Here is a 25637-nt window from a genome sequence, read left to right as displayed (position 1 = left end):
CATTAGAAGGTGCAAATCAGATCACCAAATACAGTCGTACAAGGTGCTCACTGCTCAACTCCATGCCCAAAGGTGCCATGAGATAGAACTGTCACTAAGTAAGATGAGAAAGGCTTCAGGGAAGATCAGGAGTTCTGTTTGTTTGCTGTATATTGAAGTATAATATACATATAGAAAAGTGCAGGTAAGCGTGCAGCTCAACAGACTTTCTCAAGTTGAACACATCTGGGCAACTAGCATCACTATCAAGTAAACAGAAGAGTGCCACCTGAGAAGCCCCTCACATGTTCTCTTCCAGGCATTAATCCCCCCACTTCTGTGACTTTTAATAGCATGTATTACTTTTGGCTGACTTTGTATTTCGTATAACTGGAGTCACACAACATATGCTCTTTAATGTTTGGCCTATTTTTGCTCAGATTAGGTTTTTGAGATTCATCCATATTGTATGTAGTTTAGGCTAGCTTGTTCACTTTCACAGCTGAATAGTAGTCCATAGTCTAAATATACCACAGTTCATGTGCTCATTGATGGGCATTTGGTTAGTTTGCAGTACTGAGTTATTACAAATAGTACTAGTGTCCATCGTGTAGGGGATATATGTAAACATGTCTGTTAGGTGTTTACCTAAGAGCAGACTTGCTGGGCCATCGTGCATCTGTGTGTTAAGATTTAGTAGACCTTACCAAAAAGTTGGTCTGGAACTAAGTTATAATCCACCAGCAGTGTATGAGAAGAACGTAGTTTAAGTAAAATGTCTATTTCATGCAGTGTAATCAGATGGACCAAGTACACTGCAAAGAAGTAAACCAAAATACTATTTGAAGACGATTTCACTGTGTGCCTACAAATGGAAATAAATTAGCTAAAACTTATTGGCATTATAAGCTTTGGTGAGGAAATTTAATGGTAGTGAAATACTCTAAAAATAATAATCCTACTTAATGATAACGAGGAAATATAATGAAAAAGGTGGCCCATTTATAAAGGAAAATATAAAATACTGAGTGTTAACCCTAACATTGAATGTGTGTGATCTTTATAGTATATCGTAAAACTTTATGGCCACTATAAAGCTATTTCTTTTTTTTTTTTATAAAGCCATTTCGGTAGAGACATACATGGTTCCAAAGAGGAAGGCAAATTTTATATATATGTATATATATATATATATATATATATATATATATATATGTATGTATATGTATATATATATATATGTATGTATGTATATGTATATATATATACACACACACACTCATACTTATATATACATATATATATACTTGTGTATATATATATGTAAGTATATATATATGTATATATATACTTGTGTATATATATACTTGTGTGTATATATATATTTATATATATATAAACTTGACAAGATTATTTTAAATTTAAAAAAATATGTGAAAGAGAATGTTAAAGATTATTATGGAAAATTAAAGCACTTAGATTTTGAGATACAATGGAACGTTGATGAAATGTTACAGAACAACACAAAAATGGAACAGTACCCAGACCAAAGTAGATTGCTATAGCTATAATAATATGGAACAATGTAAGAAGCAAGATGGTGCATGGTGCAGAGAATAACATGGAAAGAATCTTTGGGCCTAGGCTTTATGATAAATGCTTTATATTTGTCCCTCATCAATGCTCTAAACAACCCACTAAATTCAATATTATCATTCCCCATTTTGCAGATAAGGAACTGAGTTTCAGAAAAATAGCTTGCTCAGAACCCCAAAGATTCTTCCAGTGAGGGAGATGGGCCCCAGGCCCGTCTGACTTCATAGGCCAGGAGAAGGAGAACAGATTGAAGGATACAGTTTGTACCCAGTAGACGACACAAAGGGGTTAACATTGGTAGCTCAAACAAAACATAAGCTCTCAAATAGGTAAGTGAACAAAGGGTCATTTCACACATGGGCAATAACAAGTAAGATGCAATTGCAAGAGGGAGACTCAAATTGATTAGTAAGCAAAGAATTGCAAATTGCAACAATTTTGCAGTAGTATTTGATACTTTTCTAATTAGCAAAAATAATCTTATTTATCTGATGTGACGTATAAAAATACATACATTTCCCTAAGATGGAAAAATCGGTGAGAAGGTTTGATATCCTTATCTGGGTGATGGTTGCATGAGTGTATACACGTGCCGAAATTCACCACGCTGTGCACTGAGATTTGTGCATATTACTGTATGTACCTCAATAAAAAAAGAAGAAAAGCACTTTAAAATATGGTCAGTGATGAAATCAGAGTTACTTGTGAGAAAATAAAAGAAATAATTAGATGCTGCCAAGGTTAAGGTTGGTATAAAACATTTGGCATGGTTCGTATAAAGCCTTGAATTTGAACTCCAACTTCTCCTAAGAACCACAGCAAAGAGGGCGTTATGATCACTTGCATAACTCACAGTGGTCATTAAGGCAAAAACAAAGCAGCTGCTCAGAGGAGCACCGTCACTACTGGTCTTAAAAATCAGAAACTTCTCCCAGGGGTCCTCCTGAAGGACTGTTATATGATGTAATTAACTATATCCTCCACAACGCACCTAGAGTTATTAAGATAATGAGGGTCCGAGGGTTGCTTCCTATATAGTTTCTCAATAGGAGCCAAAACACAAAAGCAGTTTTACCTTGGGACAAGCCTTATGGTTCAGTTTTGCAAATTTCTGATGCTTGTAGCTTAATCCAGGAATAAAACAAAGAATCTAGGTCAGTGGTTCTCAACTAGGGAACCTTTGCCACCTAGAAGACATTTGGAAATGTTTGGAGACATTTTTGGTGGTCACCACTGGGGGAGAGGGGAGGCTGCTCCCGGAATCTAGTGTTTAGAGACCAGGGGTGCTGCTCAGCACCCTATAATGCACAGGGCAGCCCCCACCAAAAAAAAAAAAAAAAATTATCTAACTGAAAATGTCAATTATGCCAAGGTTGCAAAACTCTGGTCTAGAAGAACAAATGGAAAATATATATCATCGAGACCATCCTTCAGAAATATGACCTCTCACCACTAGCTTGGACAAAAAAAGGACAAAGTATTGGTTCATTTACACAAGGGGAATGGGGGGTTCAGATGTGGTAGTTATGGCCGGGTCCCCTAGGGGCAGCATAACCCCCAAAAGACTGGAACTAGCACAGGGAAGGATGCTTCCATGGGCCAGCAAGAACTGCCTTGCAAGATAATAGGTAGGTCTTGAGTGGTGATGTGCCCCCTCCTCCCCCGCCATCAGACTAATTGTATGAAACCAGTGAGTCCATATCTCTGGAATTCTCTGATCTGGCAGATTCCTCCTCCATGTAGCTGTGTCCACAGAAGGAATTAAAAGGTCTCCTGGGAGCTACACCCATTCACTCATTTGTGTGCTTATCACATCTGTTCTTGACGCTGTTTGCTGGCTTAGTGGTAAACCAAAGCGAGAGCATCTGAGCAGCATTCAAGTCACTGTTCTTGCCACTTGTTGAGCTTCAAGCAGACTTTGAAGTCTGGCCTGGCTGAGCAGTGGATGATGCAGTCGACTACCAAGGTCGGGAAGTCCCTTTCTCTCCGTCTGTGGGCAGTGATTCTCTCTGGTTCACATCTTCCCAACTTTGCCCTGAGACACAGCGGGAGAGAGCTTTCTTCCCTCAGCTCTGATTTGGAAAATCCCTGGGAGTGTCGTTGGACCAGCTTCCGTCACTTGTCCACAGAGCGATGATTGTGTTTGCACACAAGCCAGTAGAGAAAGAAGCAGTTCTGAAAAGAATGGGATCTTCAGCCCAGAAAAAGAGATGGGTACTAGGCAGTAAGACAAATAGATATCCAGCACTCTGGGGAAATATGCCAACTTTTTACAGACTTTTTATTTTGAAATTATTTCAAACTTACAGAAGAGTTTAAAGAATGGCACAAAAAATGGCAATATGTCCCTCAAACCAAATTCACCAGTCATTAACATTTTGCCACATTTGCACTCCCTCTCTCTGCCCGCGGATGTGTAATTTTTTTCTGGATCGTTTAAGAGTAAGTCATACTGTTTATCCTTAACTAATTCATCGTATAGCACCTAAGATCAAAGACATCCCTTATATATCCATGTTACAATGATTGCGTTTAGAACATTTAACATTGAACCTGTACTATTGCATAATGTACCGTCCAGTTGTCCCAGTAATGCCCTTTATAACAACTTGCCCTCTTGATACAGAATGACACCCTGTGTTTAGTTGTTATAACTGCTTAGTCTCCTTTCCTTCGAAACAGTTCTTCATCCTTTCTTTAGCATTCATTCTATCGACATTTTCAAAGTGAATGGGCCAGTTCTTTTGTAGAATGACCCTCCACTTGGGTTTGTCTCATGCTTCCTCACGATTAGATCTAGTGATGTATTTTTGGCAGGAATACTACCCAGTGGTGTACTGGAACCAGCTAGTACCAGCGGTGAGAGCCGATTCTCACATCACCTCCCAGCAGTGTGTCCTATGAGATCATACTGGTAGTTTGAAACCTGGTAGTTTGAAATCAGCCATGGTGGGAGTATTTGCACCCTGGATAGCAACAGATGCTACAAATGAGGGATCCTCCCCCCTCTCCAAGTTTTGGTTGTGAAACATTTATATTTACCAACACAGGCATGTATATAAGTGAAGTGGTGTCCTTCTCAATGAATACTATCAGGAAGCACATGATGCTGGTCTGTCCAGTTATTGGTGATATCTTATCACTTGATTAAGACTGTAGCTGTCTCGAGCACCTGGGTGGGGCAGTCAGTTGGGTGACCGACCCTTGGTTTTGGTTCAGGTCATGATCTCGGGGTGGTGGGATCGAGCCCTGCATTGGGCTCGGTGCAGAGTCTGCTTGGGTTTCGTTCTCCCTCCGCCCCTCTCTCCTGCACGTGTGCTCTCTCTTTCTCTCTCTCTCTCTCTAAAATAAATAAATCACTCTTTAAAAAAAAGATTGTATTGTCAAATTTCTCCATTGAAAAGTTAGCATCTTCCCCCTTATCATTAAATTCCCCCTATAGAGAGGTACTTTGTGATTATATAAATACCCAATTGTCCTGTTTCTCACCAAACTTTCACGCAATAGTTTTTATTTATTGAAAACTATTGCCTGGATAATTAGTACTATGATGACTGTAAATGATAATTTTCTTTTCCTCTCATTTCTTACACGTTTCTTTGTTGGTGTTCTACAAGCTACCTTTTTAAATAGACTTAACCCAAGACTAGCTCGATAATTAGTTATACACTTAGAAACAAGCTGACTTCTTCCCCCAGCGGTTTGTCAGACAGTTCCAAGTCCTAAGTGTTTGTGAGCCAGTGATTCATGTCCATCGTTGTGCAGAATAAGTTTCCATGAAGTACTATATTAATACAGAAGAAGCAGATGGGTCCTCAGAAATAATTTCCCCATTCCAAGTGTTTATGTTTGATGATAACTTACCATCCCATCAGCAGGAAACGTGGCATTTGGAGTCATTTCTCAGTCTTATCTGATTCCAGTTTTTATCAAAAGCATGCCTTCGAAAGATTGCTGGTGAGAGATTTACACTGGAATCAGAAAACTAGTGTGTGGCGGAATGGAAAGAGCACTGGACAAGAAGCCCAGAGTCACGGTCTGCTGTGGTGTTGGGTCGTACACACCATGACCCCGATGCTCAGTACCATCATCTCTAGAATAATAGGAGTCATATTTTCACTAAATTCCCTTTCAAATTCTCAAACTTTCTTTTATTCTCTTCTACTTGTGAATCAAAACCTAGAGTGTGCCTTATTAGCAAGATGTCTTGGTCAACTGAGCTAAGAAACCAAGGACAAAAAGAAGATGTCCGACACAGAGCCTGAACCTAGTGACCTAGGGACTGAATCCGTAAAGCAGCTAAATTAGCCATGAGGGTAGAGCACCAAGACTTGATACTGTTTCGTATTACCCTTGTGCATTCAGCCACATCATCTGACTCTTTTCTCTGCTCCTCTTTGTTTATCCCTGACAGTCATGGAAACCATGAAGGATCCCATTACCTCTCTCTCTGAGGAGATCCCTCTCTCAAGTGGTAGCTTGCCCAGTACCTATAAGGTTACCTCTGTTGCCATGGTTATAAGGAAAAGAAATCTTCCATCCTAGGACAGACAGCAGTTTCTAAAGAACTTTTGCACTTCAGGCATGAAATTCCAGAGTTCTGTCTATGTCTTAATTGAATTTCACCATACGAAATTGCTGAGAACCAGGCAGATAGTATTATTTTTGCTTGATCCATTGTTTGGTGAGCTCCCTGCACAAGTCAGGTAACCTTGGCAGTCAGTATTAGAATTCAAAATATGTTGCCTTGGATTTCCAGAACAGTGGTTAGGAGGAAGGTGAGGTAGGGGCTGAGGTATATAAAAGAATGTAAGGCTTGGCCAAACCATGCATTCTCCTGTCTCCCTGGCACAAGAGTTCGGTAGGCCCTACCCCTCCACCCCACCATCACCCTTCTCCACCAGAATGGTGGTGGGACAACTTGCATAGGTGGGGGAGGGGGGGGAAACAACCATAGGTGAACTGCATATTTGCCTCCCCACTCTTCTGGAGCTGTCTGAGCCTGGTACTTGTCATGCTTCAGCTCCTCATTTCAACATTTTTAATATTTAATGACCCTTCTAAGGTAGAGAATTATTTGGCAGCATTCTTAAGAGTTTCTGTCTGAGGCCTTTTTATCTGCTGAACTTCCATTTGCTAAATTGAAAAGTTGGTGTCTCAAATGTTGTTTGGATGACTCACCTAAGATTCTGATGAGGCAAAGAGGGTCATGGGGGATCAGAAGAGTTGGCAGTCATTTTCAATATATTTTATTTAGCTTTCAGTCTGCTAATATCCGAAACAACCCATTTTTTTTTCTTTTCTAAGATTTTAAGACAAACTGGACTTCAAGTTTAGGTGTAATTTCAAACTCAAAGATGTTTTTGAGAGTTCCTCCTCACGTTACCCACCCCTGCATAAGGTTTTTTCTTTTTTTCTTCGAGCATAAGGAACTCAACCTTTGTAAAATTTGTCTTGATCAACACCCATCTCACCTGTTGGATTAAGGGCTTCATCATCTTTCACCAGATTACAAAACCACTGTCTGTTGCCTGAAAGACAGAGGGTGATTGATTCTTCCAATCAACCTGGCTTCTCTTTGATTTTATAATCTGTTTCTAGAGATTAGAAGCAAGCTTTGAATTCCAAGGCTCTGGCCTGTCAGCTTTTAAAGGGAAAAAACTTTGGAGCAGATCCGTTGCCTCAGGCTTCAGAAGGGAAACTTAGATGTCGCGGGTTGAAATTCATTTGTTTTCATTTTGTCGTATAAGGGAAACACAGATAATTACCACAGCCGGCATTGTAACGCCCTGGGTTTTTGGTTTGTTTATTTTATTTTATGGCTTTTAGAAGAATTATTGTCATTTAGTTTGTTTTGTTTTTGAGAACTCCACTCAAATCACTTGGAAAGATGAGAGAAAAGCATAGTCCTTTCAGAAATCCTCAGTGAGCCAACTGCTTCTGTGAACCTCCCTCATTCGCCTTTGCCTTAAAACTACTTAATTACTCACCATTGATGCCCTTGGTATAACTAGAAAAACTCTTCGGCCCGAATTCAACAGGTAGAAGGGAGAATAAGGAATTCAGGGTAATTTCTAGGCTCATGAGTTCCATGGTCTCAAACACTCCACTTTCAAGTACTAACTATACAACACTTAAGCAAGGTTACATGGAATTGTTTCAGTGCGTGTTAATGCTTGCCAGAAAGCATATCACCAAACAAATTTTTTTTACAAATGTTTTAAAAATAAAGATCCCTCTATACCATTCATTGAGTCACTGTGGTAATATATTACGTGATGTGGTAATGGTATTAACAAAATTCTCATATTTAACAAAATAAATGAAGGCACCTGTGAGTATTTTTGCTAGAGGCAATACTCCCTCCACACACACTTATGCATCCCTACCAGGGTACTGAAAAAGCATTCCTGTTTTCCAGAGCCCAGAATTCCTATTTTTGGAGTTGAGGGAAATCTTAAAGGATGAAAAAAGAAAATAATGGGTAAAATGATAAATTAGAGTTCATCAAACTTCAGTAAAATGGAACAGAAATTTGGCCTTCTTTAAGTATTTTCTGTAACTGATTCTTAAGGCTTTGCATTTTATCTTAATTATGTAAATAGTAATTCAGCAATGTGTCATTGATGCAGAAGTGAACTTATATTTTTAATAATAGTTGCATCGTGTGTATATCGAAAAAAATGTGGTGACACAGAAAAAAATATGTCAGGAAAACAGAATGAACAAATCTAAGAAAATCTTCAGAGCTTAAAAACGAACCTATAGGGATAAAAATTATTCATTGAGAAGTTGTCTGAATTTTCAGCCTCAACGTCATTTGTGTTTCTTCCAGAATACTGCTCTCTAAACAAAATTCCCCACAGCTAATTAAAATGTGTGTATGCACGCACACCACACACACACACACACACACACACACACACACACACACACACACACATCGTGGCTTCCCCTGAAGCCTGGAAGCGCCCCTCCACTCCCCCTCCCTTTCCCCTGTAATGGTATGATCTGCGTTTGATTGTATACTGCAGGTGCCAAGCTGTGACAGCTTCCCCAACTCCACAGCCATTTGCTACAACCTAGGGCAGCCTGTGTTCAGTGATGCTTTTCTTTTCCCCCGACAGGGGCAAATCGAAGCGGACAGCGAAACCATTTTCAAGTTAGCGGCACTCGTGTTACAGGTAAGAATCCACCGACCGCCTCATGCCTGCGCCTTTTTGTTTGTTGGTTTTTGTGCACTGCCTGCAAGTCTGAAACTTTCGCATGGGCTGGTGGCTGATAGATTTTTAAGCCAGCTGGTTGTTTGCCAGTGAAAAACGTGAGCCACCGTTTTCTGTTTTAGCGTCATTTGCATGAGCCATAGTGTGCTATTGCCTGTTGCAAAGGAAAATGAAATTTAGACTGCTCTGGGGGAAAAGAATTTAGACCGTACTTCTGGAAAGGGGCTCTGGAATAGTTGAGTCTGGGAAGCAGCAATTGTTACAACAGCTGTAAGTTTCATTTAAATTAAGTAACTTTTGTATACACTTTCTTGAGGTCGAGTGCCAGAGCCCCTTAATGCTTAAAGACGCTAGGAGCTGAAAAACCAAGCGTGTTCTGTGCTTGTTTAAAAAGAGAAAACAAGTAGCCTGCGTTGATTTTCTCACGTCCGGTTTAAAAGGTCTGCGTCCACACCAAAAAGTGTGCTGCTGGAATAGACCAGCATTTATCACGTGATCGCAGAGACCTAAAAGAAGACAGACTCATCTGTGCTTTTTCAGACATATTTGTCTCCTCTGTTAAGAATAGGAAGTATTTCATGGATACTAATGTGTTCTCGCCAATGCCACATTCTTCTCCGTGGTCCTAGAGAAAGTGTTCCTCGTGAACATTCTTCAAAACAAAATTCAGGCACTTTAAGAGGGAAACGTCACCAAGAGTGAAATTCATTCGCTTAATTAACATAAATACATATTGATCATCTATCTTTGTTTTTTATTTCAGGAAGCCAAAGGGGATTATACCAGGTAATGGTTCCTTTTCTGATGTTACTATGCAAAATAACCCTAGCTGAACCCTCGCTGAATGCCCTTACTTTAAATAACAATGGATGCAAACTCAAAAGAAAGTAGATCTCCAGGCGGGAGACTGAGATCTCTTCCCTCTTCAAATAGGGACCCATTCTTTTTGTGAATGAGTCCAGCAAGGAAGCTTTCTTAGAATTTTCCAAGCCAGACTGACAGTGAATTGTAAACAGAAGCCCTCCGAAGTTCTATTTTCTGTTCTCTGTTAGCAAGATGAAGAAATCCCTAAAAAGCTGTGGTAGCCGTGCTGACTTTTTAAAATTTATAAATAATCCTGTGTTGGAAGAGTTATAACATATGCACAAAAAGATAAACTCCATCAGCTGCTTGATCAAGGGATTAATAGGGGCTTTCTTTTTGCAGCTGCCCTGAAGGGGCCTCCCCCTTCAGACACTTGACCTAACAGTGGTATTGTTGCCACTGGGACACTTACTGGTTCTAACTGCCTGACTGGCCACCTCATCAGAGTGTTTCTATTTGAATTCATGCTCCACCTGCTCCTTTCTGCCCTTTTCGTGCAGTAGTTGGAGTCGGAGAAATCGAAACGGTTAAAGGGAGAAGCAAGACCTCCAATTAGAAGCAGCCCACAGGCCAGTGACCCATTGAAAGCCTCACCTCTACCATGTTAATGTTCCACTCCTGGTAAACTTTACCCGTAGATTATTTACAGATGACCTACTACTCATTCCCAGCCAGGGTTTTGAACGGTATGCTCCTTAACAGACTGATAACCGACTAACGCCTTCCGTGCCTGAAAACGTCCGTTCAGGACGTACTACTTCGCCTCAGAAACGCCAGATCCTCTCACCTGCCCGTTCAGTTTGGTGAAATGACTGAGGAGTCCACATAACACACCGCGATTCGCTCGCCATATTCAGAAGCTTTGTTTTGTGCTGTGTTATTTTTTAAAATTTGTGTTTAAGTTAGGAAATAGGCTTCGAAGGGATCAGGAAAATCTATAAACGCATTTTTTTTTAAATTAAAAGACAATGTGGGGCTAAAAGGAGGATAAATGAGTTTCTGGATCCTTGACCTCATGCCGCTATGTTCTCTGCTCTTGGCTTTCTTGGAGGAGCCATATTTCCTAGGAAGATCAGATATGTGAGGAATGCCGTCATGTAGGGGGGTGAGTCTGCAGTTGATTTAGAAATGACGGCTTTAGGGCCAAAAGCTCACCTTCTGCAGTCTGTGAACTGCTAACCCTTCCTTCCCCATTTCCTCCCCGCCAGCCATGTGATGGACACTCCAAAAGCCTCATAGCCTCATCAGGAAAATGGCACCTACCCCCTAGATTAATGGGTGTAGAGTGGGAGATCAAATGTATGTAAACATTGCCCAGGGCAGTTTCTGGCACGTAGCAAGCTCTCTGCAGACTTTTGACTATTATTATCAATTATTCTAGTATCATTATTGCCCTCCTCATTATCAGCCTGTCCTATCTTTTGGCGACCTCTGAAGAGGCTATTGGGACTAAGGTGGGTCTGAAGAAGGTGAATAGTGTATTAAGAGAAAGAAGAGAAGAGAAAGGTTGTTATCACAAACCTACCTCAGGGAAGATCTCTTGCATATGACTGAAGGCTCAGAAGAGACAGTCTTGGGGTAGTCCAGACCTTTTAGCCCTAAGACTTCAAGGTTGTCCAGTTACTCTGGCCAGGCCCAAACCAATCCTCTTCTTTAACTTTGCCTTGTGCCTGGTGGTGATTACTAGGCTGGTTACATGGAGGACACTGTTTTGAAATTGTCTAAACCTCACTGAGTAGTAAAAGGAAAGTGAGCCTGGGTGTCAAGAAACTAGCTATGTGACCTTAAGCGATCCAAGCTTCAGCTTGCTGTCTGTAAATTGGGACTCATGAAAATAGCAACTCGGCAGGATGGTTTTAAGGAGATGAATGATGTGGGACGACTTTTAAGTTATCAGTTGTTTCGCTAGCAAGCAAGCATTAGTTGTCGCTAACGAGGGGGTGGAGGTAAAGGAAAGAATAAGGAACTGTGAACTCTTGTCACTGGGTTTATAATGAGGCAGAATTTTGATTCCTTGCTACCACCCCCTCCCTGTGATGTGATCACTTCCTCCCGTGAATGGGGAGAATATACTTCTCCTGCAAACTTTTGTCACAAAACTAGTTTAAGAAAAATCAGGCAAGGGGCGCCTGGGTGGCACAGCGGTTAAGCGTCTGCCTTCGGCTCAGGGCATGATCCCAGCGTTATGGGATCGAGCCCCGCATCAGGCTCCTCCGCTATGAGCCTGCTTCTTCCTCTCCCACTCCCCCTGCTTGTGTTCCCTCTCTCGCTGGCTGTCTCTATCTGTGTCAAATAAATAAATAAAATCTTTAAAAAAAAAAAAAGAAAAAGAAAAATCAGGCAAAATGAAATACTGTGAGGCAGTGTAGTATATTGGTTAAAGCAAAGACACCAGAACCAGACAACCTTGCTCAGATCCCAGGTCTTCTACTTAGTACTTGTTTAATCTTGAGCAGGTTATTTAAACTGTCCAAGCCCTCAGCTTCCTCATCTGTAGAATGGAACTTATCTTAATAGTATACACCCCATAGCATGGCTATGAGCATTAAAGGAATTAATATTTGCAAAGCACGCGGAACAGTTCCTACAGTCCCCACTTTTCTTATTTCATCATATTAATGGAATGACTTACCACCCCCCTCTTGTTTCAAATATGAAATGCTTCCCGTTTTGGGCTGATATTTAAATAACGCTGTGATGAACATCTTGGTGTAGTTGGGATTGTGGTGACCTGCGATTCTTTTCTTACATGATGTTTCTCAGGTGGAAGCAAGCAGAGGGAAGTTCCTTAAAGAGGCAAAACACAGAGTTGCTGAAGTGGAGTTTCCACATTCTCGATACCACTACATTACAATTATACAAAGTTCATAGCTTTATCCGCTAACACCCACTGAACGCCTAAATGTGTCAGCCCCAGTTGGGGCACTGAGGATGCAGAGAAACCCAGGCTAGGGCATCTCCTTCCAGGGACCTTGGCTTTCTATCAAGAATTACCTCAGTGGCCATTCTGAATCCCACTCTTCTGTTGGTTTACATGTCAGGAGCTGCAGCCCCTGGCTTTTAGAACTTCACTGAGTTTACTCACTGCGGTTTAAGCCTCAAAAAATGTCCCGGAATACCTTCCAAGACCAGGACAATGTGGCTTTCTCAGTTACAACAATGATTAACACCTACTTCTTCAGGCTTCTCTGGTCCACCCACTCCTAATGAATATCTCCCTCTTTCTCAAATGTAGCATTTCCAAAACTGAATCCAGCAGCATCCATCCCAGCCCCCAGAGAACTCCTATTCCCTGACTCCCCTTGCATGGCATTACCTCTTTCTCTTGAATCACCTCTGAGGATTTCCCCTTCTCCCTCCCACCCATCTCCTCCATCTGTCAGTCAGCTCCCTTCTCTCCTTCTCTCTATCAGAAGGCTTGCTTTCTCAGCCCTCATTCCCCTCCACACAACCCGAACGGAGCACTGTGTGTATAGTCTGTGGGAGTGCTTTTGACAACATTATTTTCAAAGCCCATGCATGATTGCATTCAATCCCCACCACAAATGTTACCCCTGCCGTTGAACAAATTAACAGATGGAAAATCAGCCCCAAGGAAACAATGTCACACAGCCAGCGAGCTTCCAGGTCTTTTCTGATGCCGTCCCTCACAACCACCTGCACAGAACCCCAGTTATCACCCCAAGACATAAATGTGATCAGTGTTGTTCCCTTCCAAGAGTCTCCTTACAGCTTCTCATTGCACAGACGCCCACCCTCCAACAGCCTGCCCTGGTATCAAGGCTTGACTTGATCTGTAGTATGTATTTTAATTTCCCATACTCTCCTGTTCATACTCTTTAATATCTGTCCATGCCTCTCTTCTCGGTTCTCCAAGTACTCTGTAGGATTTTTCCCTTTGTGGCTTTGCTCAGACTCTTCTTCCTGGAATGCCTTGAAAAACAACAATCCTCCCCCTTCTTGCTTAGCTTCCTGCCATGTTTCCTTAAGAGTATTTTAAGTGAACATTATCATAACCAGTAGGAAACCTTGCTTTCTGGAAGTTAATTAAAATAGTAAAGTGGGGACTTTCATTCTCTTTAAATAGTTGACAGTCTGAATTTCCAAGTCAGCCTTTAAGCTGCAAAGATAACAAGCTGCTTGGGTTACACAACACAGACAACGCAGAGAATTCCTGAAAGCTGACACGGCGGCGAGGAGGGAAGGCTTTATCACTGATCACTGAGCTAGCTGCAAATGAGTTTGTAAAAGCCGGGCTGGATTTTTTTTTTTTTCTTTTTCTTTTTTCTTAAGATCCTGAAAGGTGGAAGTTACCAAATAACCGTGTGATTCGGGCACTTCTGCTTATACATAAGAAAAGTGAGTGACGACAATTTACAACTCAGTGCTGGGTCAGAATGAGCTGAGCGTATATTGTCACCCAGCTTCAAATGGGAAGGAATAATTCACAGCTTACAGCTGTGCTAGAAAATGCAGCTGTTTCCCATGGGAAAGGACCTGGTGTGGCTGCCCTAAGAGTGGTTAATGAAGGGAGAGGGGAAAAAAAGCAAAGACTTAAAAGAACTGTCCCGCCTCATTCTTACCTCTCTAGAGCACTTAAAGCTCTAAAATGCCCTTCCATTTCCAGAGCCTGTAAAATCAGTTACAGTAATAAAAATAGCAGCTCCCACGTGTGGGGTCCTTACACATCAGTGGGGAGGCAGCAGTGAAGACAGGAGCTCTAGAATTTAACTGCTTGGGTTCGAATCCAGGCCCAGCCGCTCGCTGTATAGCTCTGGCTAACTAACCTCTCTGGAACCCAGTTTCTAGGTATCAGTAAATATTACATGGTGTTGTTATTGTTCCTAAAATGCATAACCTTCGCATCAACCCAGTGATAGGCACTGTTAGTATCCCCATTTTACAGATAGGGAAACTGAGTTGTGGGGTGAGCAAGTAGTATGCTGTCTAAGTCACATAGCTAGAGAGTGGCAGAATTAGGACCCCAAACTTCATGCTCCTTACCGCTGTGAGAAGTCTCCTGTTTCATATTCCAACACAAAGTGTAAGAATCATTACCTTTCTTGCTAGCAGAATAAAGAAGACTAACTGGACAGAAGTTGAACCTTTCTGTCTCATTTCAAGGAAGGGCTTTAATGTATCAGCCAAAGGCTTTTGTAAAGAAAAGCTTGAGAAACAGCTTTTCTCTCTCCCTGTGAAATGATTGTTTTAAGGTTTGACCTAAAGATAGAAACAAATTCTTTTGTTTATCAGTTCGGTGCATTAATACTTTATTTTTAATGGTTTGTAAATATATCTAAATGTTAGGCGGTTTTACGTGTTTTACAAACATTAATTCGTTAATCATCATCTTCACCCTCTGAACTTGGTATAATATCCCTGCACTACAGGCAAGATTAAGAAACTGTGTGGCCTTATATTGATATTACCATATTATGGCTTAACATTTCCCAGTGACTTGGCCAGTTATCAAGAGTTATGTTGAATAAACAAACAAGGTAACAACACATGGGGAACCATCGACAATTAAGTGTGGGGAAATACCTGGTTAAGAGTTAAACAAAATCCAAGTTCTTTTTGGTAAGTTTCCGATCTCCTCATGTACATAGCGAATCTCCTAGAGGAAGACATGTAAACGGTATTTCCTATACTGTTTTGTCCCTGATATGTGAGCCTCTTGCCTGACAATGTTCCCTGGACTTGACTTTGTCAAGTGTGGGTTTATTTATTTGCTGAAAGCCCAGTATTAAAATGCCTTTAAAAGATAGGCACTTGGGGGAAATCTGTTCTTTGTACTCGCTGTCAGATTCATTATTCCCCTAGATTTTAGTTCCATTAACTCTTAACTCATCAAGTTCTGAACTTGCTTTTTCTGAAGAGCTCTAAATTTGGAAAAAAAGCATCCATTCCATACGGTGGGCACTTTTTCATCTGTTCTAAGCATAGGGTGTTAGAGTTGGCCTGTATCATGCATTTGAACCCTCATTTTGCAGCTCATGAACTAAGGAGTGACATATGCGTGACAATTCAGGTAGACAAGACCAGACCTGCGGGTCTGTGTACCCCACCCATCTCAGATTCATCATTTTAACTTACACCTGTGTAAGCAGACCCGTGTGCATCCCTCCTGTCCCTGCTGGAAGGCAGTGAGGGACAGCAGGCAGTGCACTCCACCCTGGTAAGTGGTGTTATCAGTGCAGTGGCCCTGAGTCTAATATTAGTTGCTTGAGGAGATAGTTTAAGAGTGAGAAGGCAGGAAATGAACTCTCAATCATCAGTGCCCTTGGATGCCTTGCCTTTTTCTCATTGTTCAACTCTGTTCCTTTGCATAGATTAAATACCTAGAGTGTGCAAGGCGCTAGACCGAGCAAGGGCTCTGATGGAGGCAGACCGCGTTTCCAGTCTCCTTTGTAGGAGATGCCCGGGAAAGGCATGGGCTTTGCATTCAGACAGGCAGGCGGGCGGGAGTTTGAAACAATCTGCTGGTGGCACAACCTTCAGCCTGTTTTAAGATATCTGAACCTAAGGTCCCTTCTCTTTAAAAGGTTTGTTTTGAGGTTACCTTAACATAACCCCTAACCTTAACCCTTTCAGGGTGCCTGATACGGAGTGGAAATGTGAGAGTACCTAGGAGTTCGTTTCCACTTTCCACTAAGTCCTATCTATTGTAGTGAGATGTGGGTTTTGTTGCTTTTTTTTCCTTACCATCTTAGCAGTTATTAAGTGTGCAGTTTAGTGATGGTCAACACATTGACGTTGTTGTGCACCTGTCACCACCATCCACCCACAAAACTTTTCATCTTGCAAAGCTGCCAGCTCCATACCTATTAAACACCAACACATCTCCGCCCCTCCCCCAGCCTCTGGCAACCACCATTCCACCTTCTGTCTCTGTGAATTTGCCTATTCTGGGCAGGCACCTCATATAAGTGAAACGATGCAATATTTGTCTTTTTGTGACTGGTGTATTTATTTAGCATAATGTCCTTGCGGTTCATCTGTGTTGTACCATGTGTCAGGATTTCTTTTATTTTAAGGCAGAATACTATTCCTTTGTATGTATAGACCACATTTTGTTTACCTGCTCGTCCATGGATGGATACTTAGGTTACTTCTACTTTTTGGTTCTTAGGAATAATGCTGCTATGAATATGGGTATCCAAATATCTTTTTGAGATCCTGATTTCAATTTTTCTGGGAAAAGAGATGCATTTTTTTAAAAAGAGTCCCTGGCTTGTAGGTACTTAATTATATTCCACCATTCTTTGCGATAAGGTGGAGTGAGGGCATAGGAATGTAAGACAGACCTCAGATTCTTGTTCTAAATCATCAGATCTTACCTACCTATCAAAATCAATGCTTAAAGAGTCTAGTATTTATATTGAAAATATTGTTGCCGATGAATTTTTATTAACGTGGAAAAATGATTACAATATATGAAGTAGAAAAAACAAAAGTATATATATTATCCATTTTTTAAAAAAATGTGTATCAGTATATTCAAACACATGGTATATGCATAAAACTGGCAAGTTATAGCACAGTGCATTGTCTTTTGAATTTTTTTGTTCATACAACACATTCATTTCTAATATATATGTGTGTGTGTGTGTGGTTTTGTTTTTTTTTTTAAGATTTTATTTATTTATTTAACAGAGATAGAGACAGCCAGCGAGAGAGGGAACACAAGCAGGGGGAGTGGGAGAGGAAGAAACAGGCTCACAGCAGAGGAGCCTGACGTGGGGCTCGATCCCACAATGCCGGGATCACGCCCTGAGCCGAAGGCAGACGCTTAACCGCTGTGCCACCCAGGCGCCCTGTGTGTGTTTTATTTATATGTAATAGTTATGTACAGGTGGAACCATACCAGCATCCTGTTCAGAAAAAAATATTTATGGGGCACCTGGGGGGCTCAGGTGGTTCAGCATCTGACTCTTGATTTCAGCTCAGGTCACGATCTTAGGGTCAAGGGATCGAGCCCCACGTCAGGCCTCAGGCTCAGCATAGAGTCTGCATGAGATTCTCTTTCTCCCTCTGCCCCTTCCCCCACTTGCACGTGCAAATGGTGCACGCTCTCTCTCTCTCTCTAGTGAATAAATAAAATCTTTTTTAAAAAAAGAATAAAATATTTGCAAAAGAATAACATGTGGAAAGGAATGAGGTAGAGTAACGCGTTCAAAGAAACGGATACAGTTAAATATCACTGGAAGTTCTACTATTTTCTTTCCACCATAGAGACCGTAAGAGAGTGGATTCTAAAGTTCGGTGGAGCTGAGTTCAGTTCCAGATTCCGCTTCTCACTGGTGAACAATCGTAGCTAAGTTACTGAACCTCTCTAAAACTCAGTTTCCTTATCCGTATGGGGATAATTGCAGTTCTTTTAGAACATATTTTTGAGGTGTGACTGACATGTAACATTAGTTTCCGATGTAGCAATCGACATAATCATTAGATAATTGTACGTAGTGCACAGGGATCAGCGCGGTAAGTCTAGTTAACACCCGTCACCATATGTAGTTAGGAACTTTTTTTTTTTGCTTGCGATGAGGAAATTTAAGGTCTCTCTTAGCAACTTTCAAATATGCAGTACAGTATTACAGCGTTTTGCATGCTACCTAGTTTAAGGCAGGGGCAGAAAAAAAATTAAGCTATTATTATGGCTGTCATGACTTACAATTGTCTTAGGATGGTGGGCGGAGAAACGTTTACAGTTTTCCTTCTTAGCATGTAGGTGTGTTTTTGTTTATCAACATCAAAGACAGAGTGCTTTTGTCAGAACTTTTTTAGAGGTTATTTTGTATTTTTAAAAAACTCCAAGCTTAACACAGTGACTTACACATCTCCCGCCCTGCATCCTCATTCCAAATGAATGTACAACTTGTGGAATATTACCCACTCTGCCTAAAGGAAACTTCCCAAACCAAGGCTTAAGCTTTTCCCTGCCACCCAGAGCAGGGAGCCCATGACTCCCCACAGCATGTGGGAGGCCCTGGTGTGCCTTTGTCAACAGGCTCATTCAGTTTGGGCACAGGCACCCGAGGCTGGGCAGGCAGAAAGGAAGCAATTAAGACAATGGAAACCTACCAGAGAAAGAGCTCTTGGCAGGGCAGACTTCATGGGTGTGTGACCCGTGCAGTCACACGGGGCCCCCTGCTCAGAAGGGGCCCCACGCTTGGTTGGTGCTCTTCTGTCACCATTTTGAAATTGTTAATGATTTTTTGACAAGGGGCTCCACATTTTCATTTGTTCCTGGGCCTTGCAAATTGTGTGGCTGGTTCTGGCTGTTGAAAATTGTAAGGCATGGAGAAGACCTGGATGTTGAATGGTTCTCTAGTAGGTGTCTAAAGAGGTGCTCCTGTGAGAGGGGTGACACCACACAGAATTCTACAAGCCAGCTTTTTTGTGTATGTCTGGAACGTCTTAGCCCTTTCTGATTCCATTTTGCATAATCTCCCAGGTCTGAGGCACAAGGAGTAACATAACCTCTACTCCATAGGACTCCTGTGAAAATGTACAGAGATAATGCACACAAAGGGGTTACTTAGAGCAGTGCCTGGAGCCCGGAATACTCATTTCTAAAAGCTTCCTGAATATTCACTATCTTAATCCTTGTATCAATTCCAAGAGCGAGGTATGATGATTATCCTCATTTTACACCTGTGGAAACTGAGGCCCAGAGAAGTTGAGTGACTTGCCCAAGTCACACAGCTGGTAAGATGTGGAGCTGGGATTCGAACCCAGGCCCTCTGATGGCAGAGCTCGCGCTCTCACTTCACCATTATGCACCCTGCTTTGACCACTATCTGCTAGGTGCCAGGCACCCTTCCATTCTTTCTATCATTTTGTCCTCAAATTGAGATGCTCGTTCTGCAGATCCGGGGACTGAGGCTGGCAACTAAGGTCCTTGATCTTCCACTCACACAATTTGGATCTGAACTCTCCTCCGAATTTCTTTTTTTTTTTTTTTTTTAAGATTTTATTTATTTATTCGACAGAGATAGAGACAGCCAGCGAGAGAGGGAACACAAGCAGGGGGAGTGGGAGAGGAAGAAGCAGGCTCATAGCGGAGGAGCCTGACGTGGGGCTTGATCCCAGAACGCCGGGATCACGCCCTGAGCCTAAGGCAGACGCTTAACCGCTGTGCCACCCAGGCGCCCCGCTCTCCTCCGAATTTCTGCTCTGCCTTTTCTTTGGATGATTCCTCAAAACGGAACCCAAAGGGTGTTTAATGGCATCTGCTGGATGGGGCTGATAATGAAATGCAGTCCAACGATAGGGACGTCCTGGACCCACAGGCCAGATGACTCTGCATGGCTTGTTTCTGGTAACAATGTCACGTCCTCTGCACGAGCTCAGGCCCTGGCATCATGCTGGGTCCCCATTCCGGCTCCATCCTGAGGAGCTGTGTGGACTTCTACAAGTCTCACCTCTTTATTTCTCAGTTTTTCCACCTGTAGAGTGGGGGTGGTCATCCTCTTGGCGGGAGAGGATTCTTGGGTGGATTATGTTTACGTGCTCAGTTGCATGCCTAGCAAGCACCATGTAAGTATAAGTATTTCAACCTGTCAAAGCTGTTTTGCTCCAGCTTTTAGAAAAGAAGGGTATCGCCTGTGTTTGAATAGAAGCAAATACTTTTGTTTCTTCTGATAGTTCTTAGCAGTTCACAGAGCTCATTCTCAGACTCTTAGCTTGTTTGGACTTCATTTATTTTTAATTTTTTTTTTTTTAATTGCCTGTGTAGTCTTGTTTGGACTTTAAAATGACCCTGTGAGGAAAGGGGCTTCATCTCTATTTTACAGAAAAGGAAGGCCTGGATCCACCAGCAGAATCAGGCTAGGAAGCCAGGCCTCTGCATTTCCCGGCTTTTAAGTATTTTGCATTTCAGAACACTTTGCATTTCACAGCTTCAAGACTTGATGCAAGTAAACAAAAATAAAAGCCCACAAGCTCCACCTTAATAGACCTTAGACAGCTACCAACCCCTCAGTGAGGGTCAGTCCTGTGCCAGGAGTGGGGTGGGGGGCTTGTGCCATCAATGCTACTTGGTACGAAAATGAAACTCAGCCACCGTGGGCTTTGCAGAGAGCGGCTGGCTAAGACACCTGCATATTTGGTGTGTAGTAGGAATAGAAAGTAGCATCACATGAACTTCTCTCCCCAAAGTGCAAGCCATTCAGAGTCTGCCTGAACTAAGGAATGGCGTCTTAAGGGATGATCTCTACATTCCCTCTCTGATACACATTTCAGTGCCTTTTGGTTTGGTTCAAGAAACACTGAGTAACAACATAACACGTATTCAGTCTTATCATCTGTGTTCAGATGGCTGATGTGATTAATCCAGTTTTTGTGTGATTAGGAAGGACACACTGAGTCACACATGCAGGAAGAAGGGATAAAGCTTTGGGGCTTCAAGTTGACCATACATAATTTTCACTTTTCTCGTGGGCAATGTCCCAGGAGAGGAACAGATTTCTTTGACTTTACATTCTTTTCTAGGAAAACACCATCTATATGATTTTTCTTCCGTGTGCCCTTTTTTTTCTAACTTGAGATTTGTATGAGAGATCATTTTTTAAATTATAGTAAAATATACACAACATAAAATTTACCATCTTAACCAATTTTAAGTGTGTAATTCAGAAGTATTAAATATATTCTCATTGTCACACAGCCGATCTCTAGAACTCTTCATTTTACAAAACTGAAAAGCGATGCCCTTTAAACTTACTCTCCCTCATCCCCGCCCCAACTCCTGGCAACCATCATTCTACCTTCTGTCCCTATGAATTTGTAAAATATTTTTTACTTTACTATGTTTACACAATTTCATGTGCTTCTCAGCCTCTCATTCTTACGAATTTTCCTTCTTCTGAAAGAGTTGAAGTTTCCAAGTAGACACGATTGGAATCCTCAGCAAGCTGGCTAATGTTGAGAAAAACCTCTCATCACATTTTCATTATTATTAGAGTTTCTTTAGACTTAAAAAAAAATAGTTTGACAGTTGATCATTATCAAGCATGCAGATGGACAGAGTAATTTGTCCTCTGTTACGAGTTAGGCCACAGGCGAAAACAATGGCAGAAGAATTCAAGCTGAGAGCACACTGTGTTTCCCACCAAGAACACGAGCAGATCCCTTGCATCTCTGGTACAGTGCGGAGATAAGGAGGGCCCGACGCAAACTCCCTTTCATGATGGTGGAAGAGCAGATTCAAGGCTGAACTTGAACTGGTTACCGCGGATTCTGCTGAACCAGCCCTAAAACTGCTTACAACTTGGGACTTGGCAAAGTGTTTCCAGAGTTCTTTCCCTGTGTTGTTTATTACCAACTCTTGAGGGTTGGCAGATTTAGCAAATAAAAATACGGGATGCCCGCTTAAATATGAATTTCCAATAGATAATGAATACATTTTTTAAGTCCTATACCCAACATACAGTGTTATAATAGTTTCAGGTACACAATATGTTGATTCAACAATGACTTTTTTTCTTTTCTTTTTTTTTTTTTTTTTGGTGTAAGTGTGTCCTAAGTATTTAATCTGGCAACTCTAACCTAAATTACCCACTGGGGATTCTTCTTGGTTGTAATCATCCGTCCGTAGCATGGTCTGAGAGTAGAGGCAGTAAAGGGTTCGGAAAGCTCTTTGGTTTCACATGCTGCTGTCAGAAAGGAAAGAACATATGTATTGAGTGTAGGCCGGTGTCTTCACAGTATTCTGTTGGCATCTTCCCAAGAACCCTGTAAGACGGGTCACTAGCCCTAGCTTTATGAGGAAGAAGAGGCTTACAAAGGTTAGTTTATCTAAGGCCACAAAAACCCTACCAACCCAGAAACTTGGGACTGAATTCAGTTCTCAGTCCAAACCTTATTACTGCACATCACAGGTCCAGAGCCAGCTGGTTGGTTGGTCTGTTGATTTGTTTCTACGTGGAAGCTTTGCAGTAGCCCGCATCCAGGTCCTGGCTGCCTGTGGACGAGCTCTGGCGGATAGGGGGTTAGCTAGGTGACTTTTCTAAACCTCAGTTCCCTTATCTGTAAATTGGAAATAGTGCCTACTTCTAGGTTCGCTATGAAGATTAAGTGAGTTCCTATAAGCAAAATGCCAAGCACTTGTCTGCCCCACAGCACACACCCGGGACAGTCCCCTTTAAAGCCTTTAAAGCTCAGGGGTCCAGTGGGGCTGGAGATCAGAGGCAGCCTGGAAATGCATGTTCACACCTTGAACCCCAGTGAAAGAGCTTCATTTTCTCAAGATGGTGGGGGCACCCCTTTCCTGGAAGCAGTGGGGGCTCCAGAGCTTCTGTGGGAGGATGTCTTCTGTAATCCTTCCAAGGATTTGGCTGGAGGTGTGATCAGAAATGTTTAAATGGGGCGGGGAGGAAACTCCAAGAATGGAAAGACCTTGTGACTTGGGAGGGGAGTGCTGGAGGTCTGGCTTTGCTGGCCCCTCCCCGCTTCCACACCCGCCTTCCAATTCCCTCCGGCTCCTCCTCCCCTCCTTCCCCTTCTGCTGCTCTGACCCGGAGTCTGGGGAACCAGCCAACCAGCTGCTGGTGTTCTAGACCCAGCGCCACCTCTCTGCGGAGCTTCTGGTAAGTCTTCAAACCGCGGTGGGCTGGTTTCCCCTCGGGGACTGAGGGTTTGGACCAAAGGAATTCGGCTCTCCCAACCGGCTGGCTTCGGTTTGGACTGGGGGGTGAAAGGCAAAGGAGGGCACTTCATTTTAGCTACTAGTAAGGAAATTACCTCGGTCTGGAAGCACTTTTTCTATACTAATTATTTGTCATTATCCGTATGGCATTGGACATGGAGTGCATGGGAGCCCTAGCTTTTTGCCTTTGCATACAATCGGCAATGAAAGTGACAATGTGTGTTTTACTTCCTCTTCTCCTCCCCGGACTTGGGCTCCTGCAGCTGAGATAACTTGTCAGGAGTGGAGAGCTTACTATGAAATATTGAGTCAGTGTAAAAAAAAATGCGGCGTCGGGACTACTTTGTGTGGTTTAAGGAGCCTTGTTGAGGTGTGTCGGGATTTTCACTTGAAGCGAGGATCAGATGAGTTTCGATGCCCTGTTTTAAAATCCAGCTGAAAATGACTGGGGTCTGATTTTGTAGCTCTTAAAAAAAAACCTTTTTAATAAAATTTGATATCTTTGCTATTAGGGGACAACCGTAGACTGTAGTTGTTTGGTTTGGTTCAAGAAACACTGAGTGGTAACATATTCCGTTTTGTTATCTGTGTTCAGATCTCTTGTGCGGTTTAATTCATGTTTTGGCTAATCCAGATTAATCTAGTTTTAAAAAGCTACCTGTCCTCACCCACGAAACTACCACTGGCATAGACCCAGTCAGTAGCCACCATATTTATAAATTCTGAAGGCCCAAGTTAAGCTGATGAGTCTTCCCTTTCTTCCCCAGCCACTGGCAGAATCTGGAGGAATTAGGCAAAGTGGGTAAAGCACAGGTTTGGAGTCGTATCTGCTACTTTCTTACTGTGTGAGTTTAAATTACTCGCTCTTTAATTTCAGTGTTCACATCTGTGAAATGGGGGAGCTGGTGATAATAGCATAATACACCTATAGAGAGAGGCTTTCTCCCAAACTCTGCCACCTAATAATGCCCAGTGAGTGTGAGAAATTCAAAGCATCTCTTTTTGGGGACTGAGTGATGTGCTCACTTGACATACCTACTGGGTCAGCCCCCTAGAGTCTCCTGAAACCAACCTCTTAGACTGTCCTCAGCCTCTGGGACCTTCTTTTCTATTTGAAATGGTTGATGACTGTCTCTTTTTTGAAAATCTGCTTGTGTTTTATGATGTGGGTATTCTATTACTCTGTTGCAGTTGTGAGACAGATTGCTGGGTCCCCCTTTGAGCCCTTCTGATGCAGTAGGTCTAGGGGAGGCCCCCCAAATTTGCATTTCTAACAGGTTCCGAGATAATACTGATTCTGCTGGTCAGGGGACTGTGATATGGTAATTTTATGCTTGTCACCTTTAACATCCCCTTACCTAGGAATTAGTAGAAGGAAATTTACTGTTACAACTCCCTAGTTATTAAGTCAAGGAGCTAATAAACTAGACTCATCATAGAAAGCCAAGTTCCCAGATAACAGAGAAATATGATTTTTTAAAAATTCAAACAGCGTGATTTGAAGTCAGTCTGGCCAGAGAAAAACCGCTGTAAGTAAACTGGTAACATACCCTTAAACTGTTAATCATGGAGTGTTAATCAGTCTAGTAGATTGGTCAAAGAAATCCATGTTTATACACAGTAACCAAGATCCTTTTAATAATGACATGGTAACACTGCATCCAGCCCGAATGTTTTAGTAGGTGAGTTGACACCTGCTACACCATTTAACAGACATGAAATGCACTTTCTCTGACTGGTATGATCATTACCATGTCCCAGTCCTTCAGTGAAGTGCACAGGTTTCTAGCAAGCTTAAATAAGGAAGGGGCTTATCACCAGGGTCTCCACAGGGCAATGCCAGGAGACTGGCAAATGTTTCTAATTAGCACAGTTCCTAATGACTGCAGATCCTTAATTTGCATCAAGCACGGCATTAGCTAGAGGTCCCAGCTATGACAACTTGCCCAAGTCCCCGGATGTCCCTTTTCATACCTTTTTATTTAATTACTTTTTTCTCCCCTTTACTTAATTTCTGATGTTATTTAGGCCGTGGTAGACTTTAGCTTGAGTGTTCAAACAAGCATTAACTATAGCATTTTTACATTTGCATATACATTTTTTAAGCAATATATTGTATCTACCCATAAGTGTTTTATTTATTTATTTATTTATTCATTCATTCGTTATTTTTAAGTAATTTCTGTGCCCCGTATGGGGCTCGAACTCATGACCCCAGGATCAAGAGTCACACGCTCTGCCAACTAAACTAGCCAGGCGTCCCTGCATATACATTTTTATGAAATACGGGTTTTGGGTTATATATGCGTAAAAAGACTCCAGTC

General features: G+C 42.0%; 1 protein-coding gene across 3 annotated transcripts in view; it reads left to right on the top strand.

Moving 5' to 3' along the window:
- FRMD4B (FERM domain containing 4B) overlaps window positions 1–25637 on the top strand; it is a 314088-nt gene that overhangs the window by 242347 nt on the left and 46104 nt on the right. For all 3 annotated transcript variants that reach the window (XM_048226469.2, XM_026501212.4, XM_048226468.2), the window contains 2 exons: window positions 8703–8759; window positions 9562–9584. In XM_048226469.2, the coding sequence (XP_048082426.1) occupies window positions 8703–8759; window positions 9562–9584 (80 nt within the window). The remainder of the gene's footprint in view (window positions 1–8702; window positions 8760–9561; window positions 9585–25637) is intronic.

Source organism: Ursus arctos, unplaced genomic scaffold (assembly GCF_023065955.2).
Source record: "Ursus arctos isolate Adak ecotype North America unplaced genomic scaffold, UrsArc2.0 scaffold_14, whole genome shotgun sequence".
NCBI classification, from domain to species: Eukaryota; Metazoa; Chordata; class Mammalia; order Carnivora; family Ursidae; genus Ursus; species Ursus arctos.
Note: the sequence above shows the minus strand (reverse complement) of the source record. Positions and strands in the feature narration are given on the sequence as shown.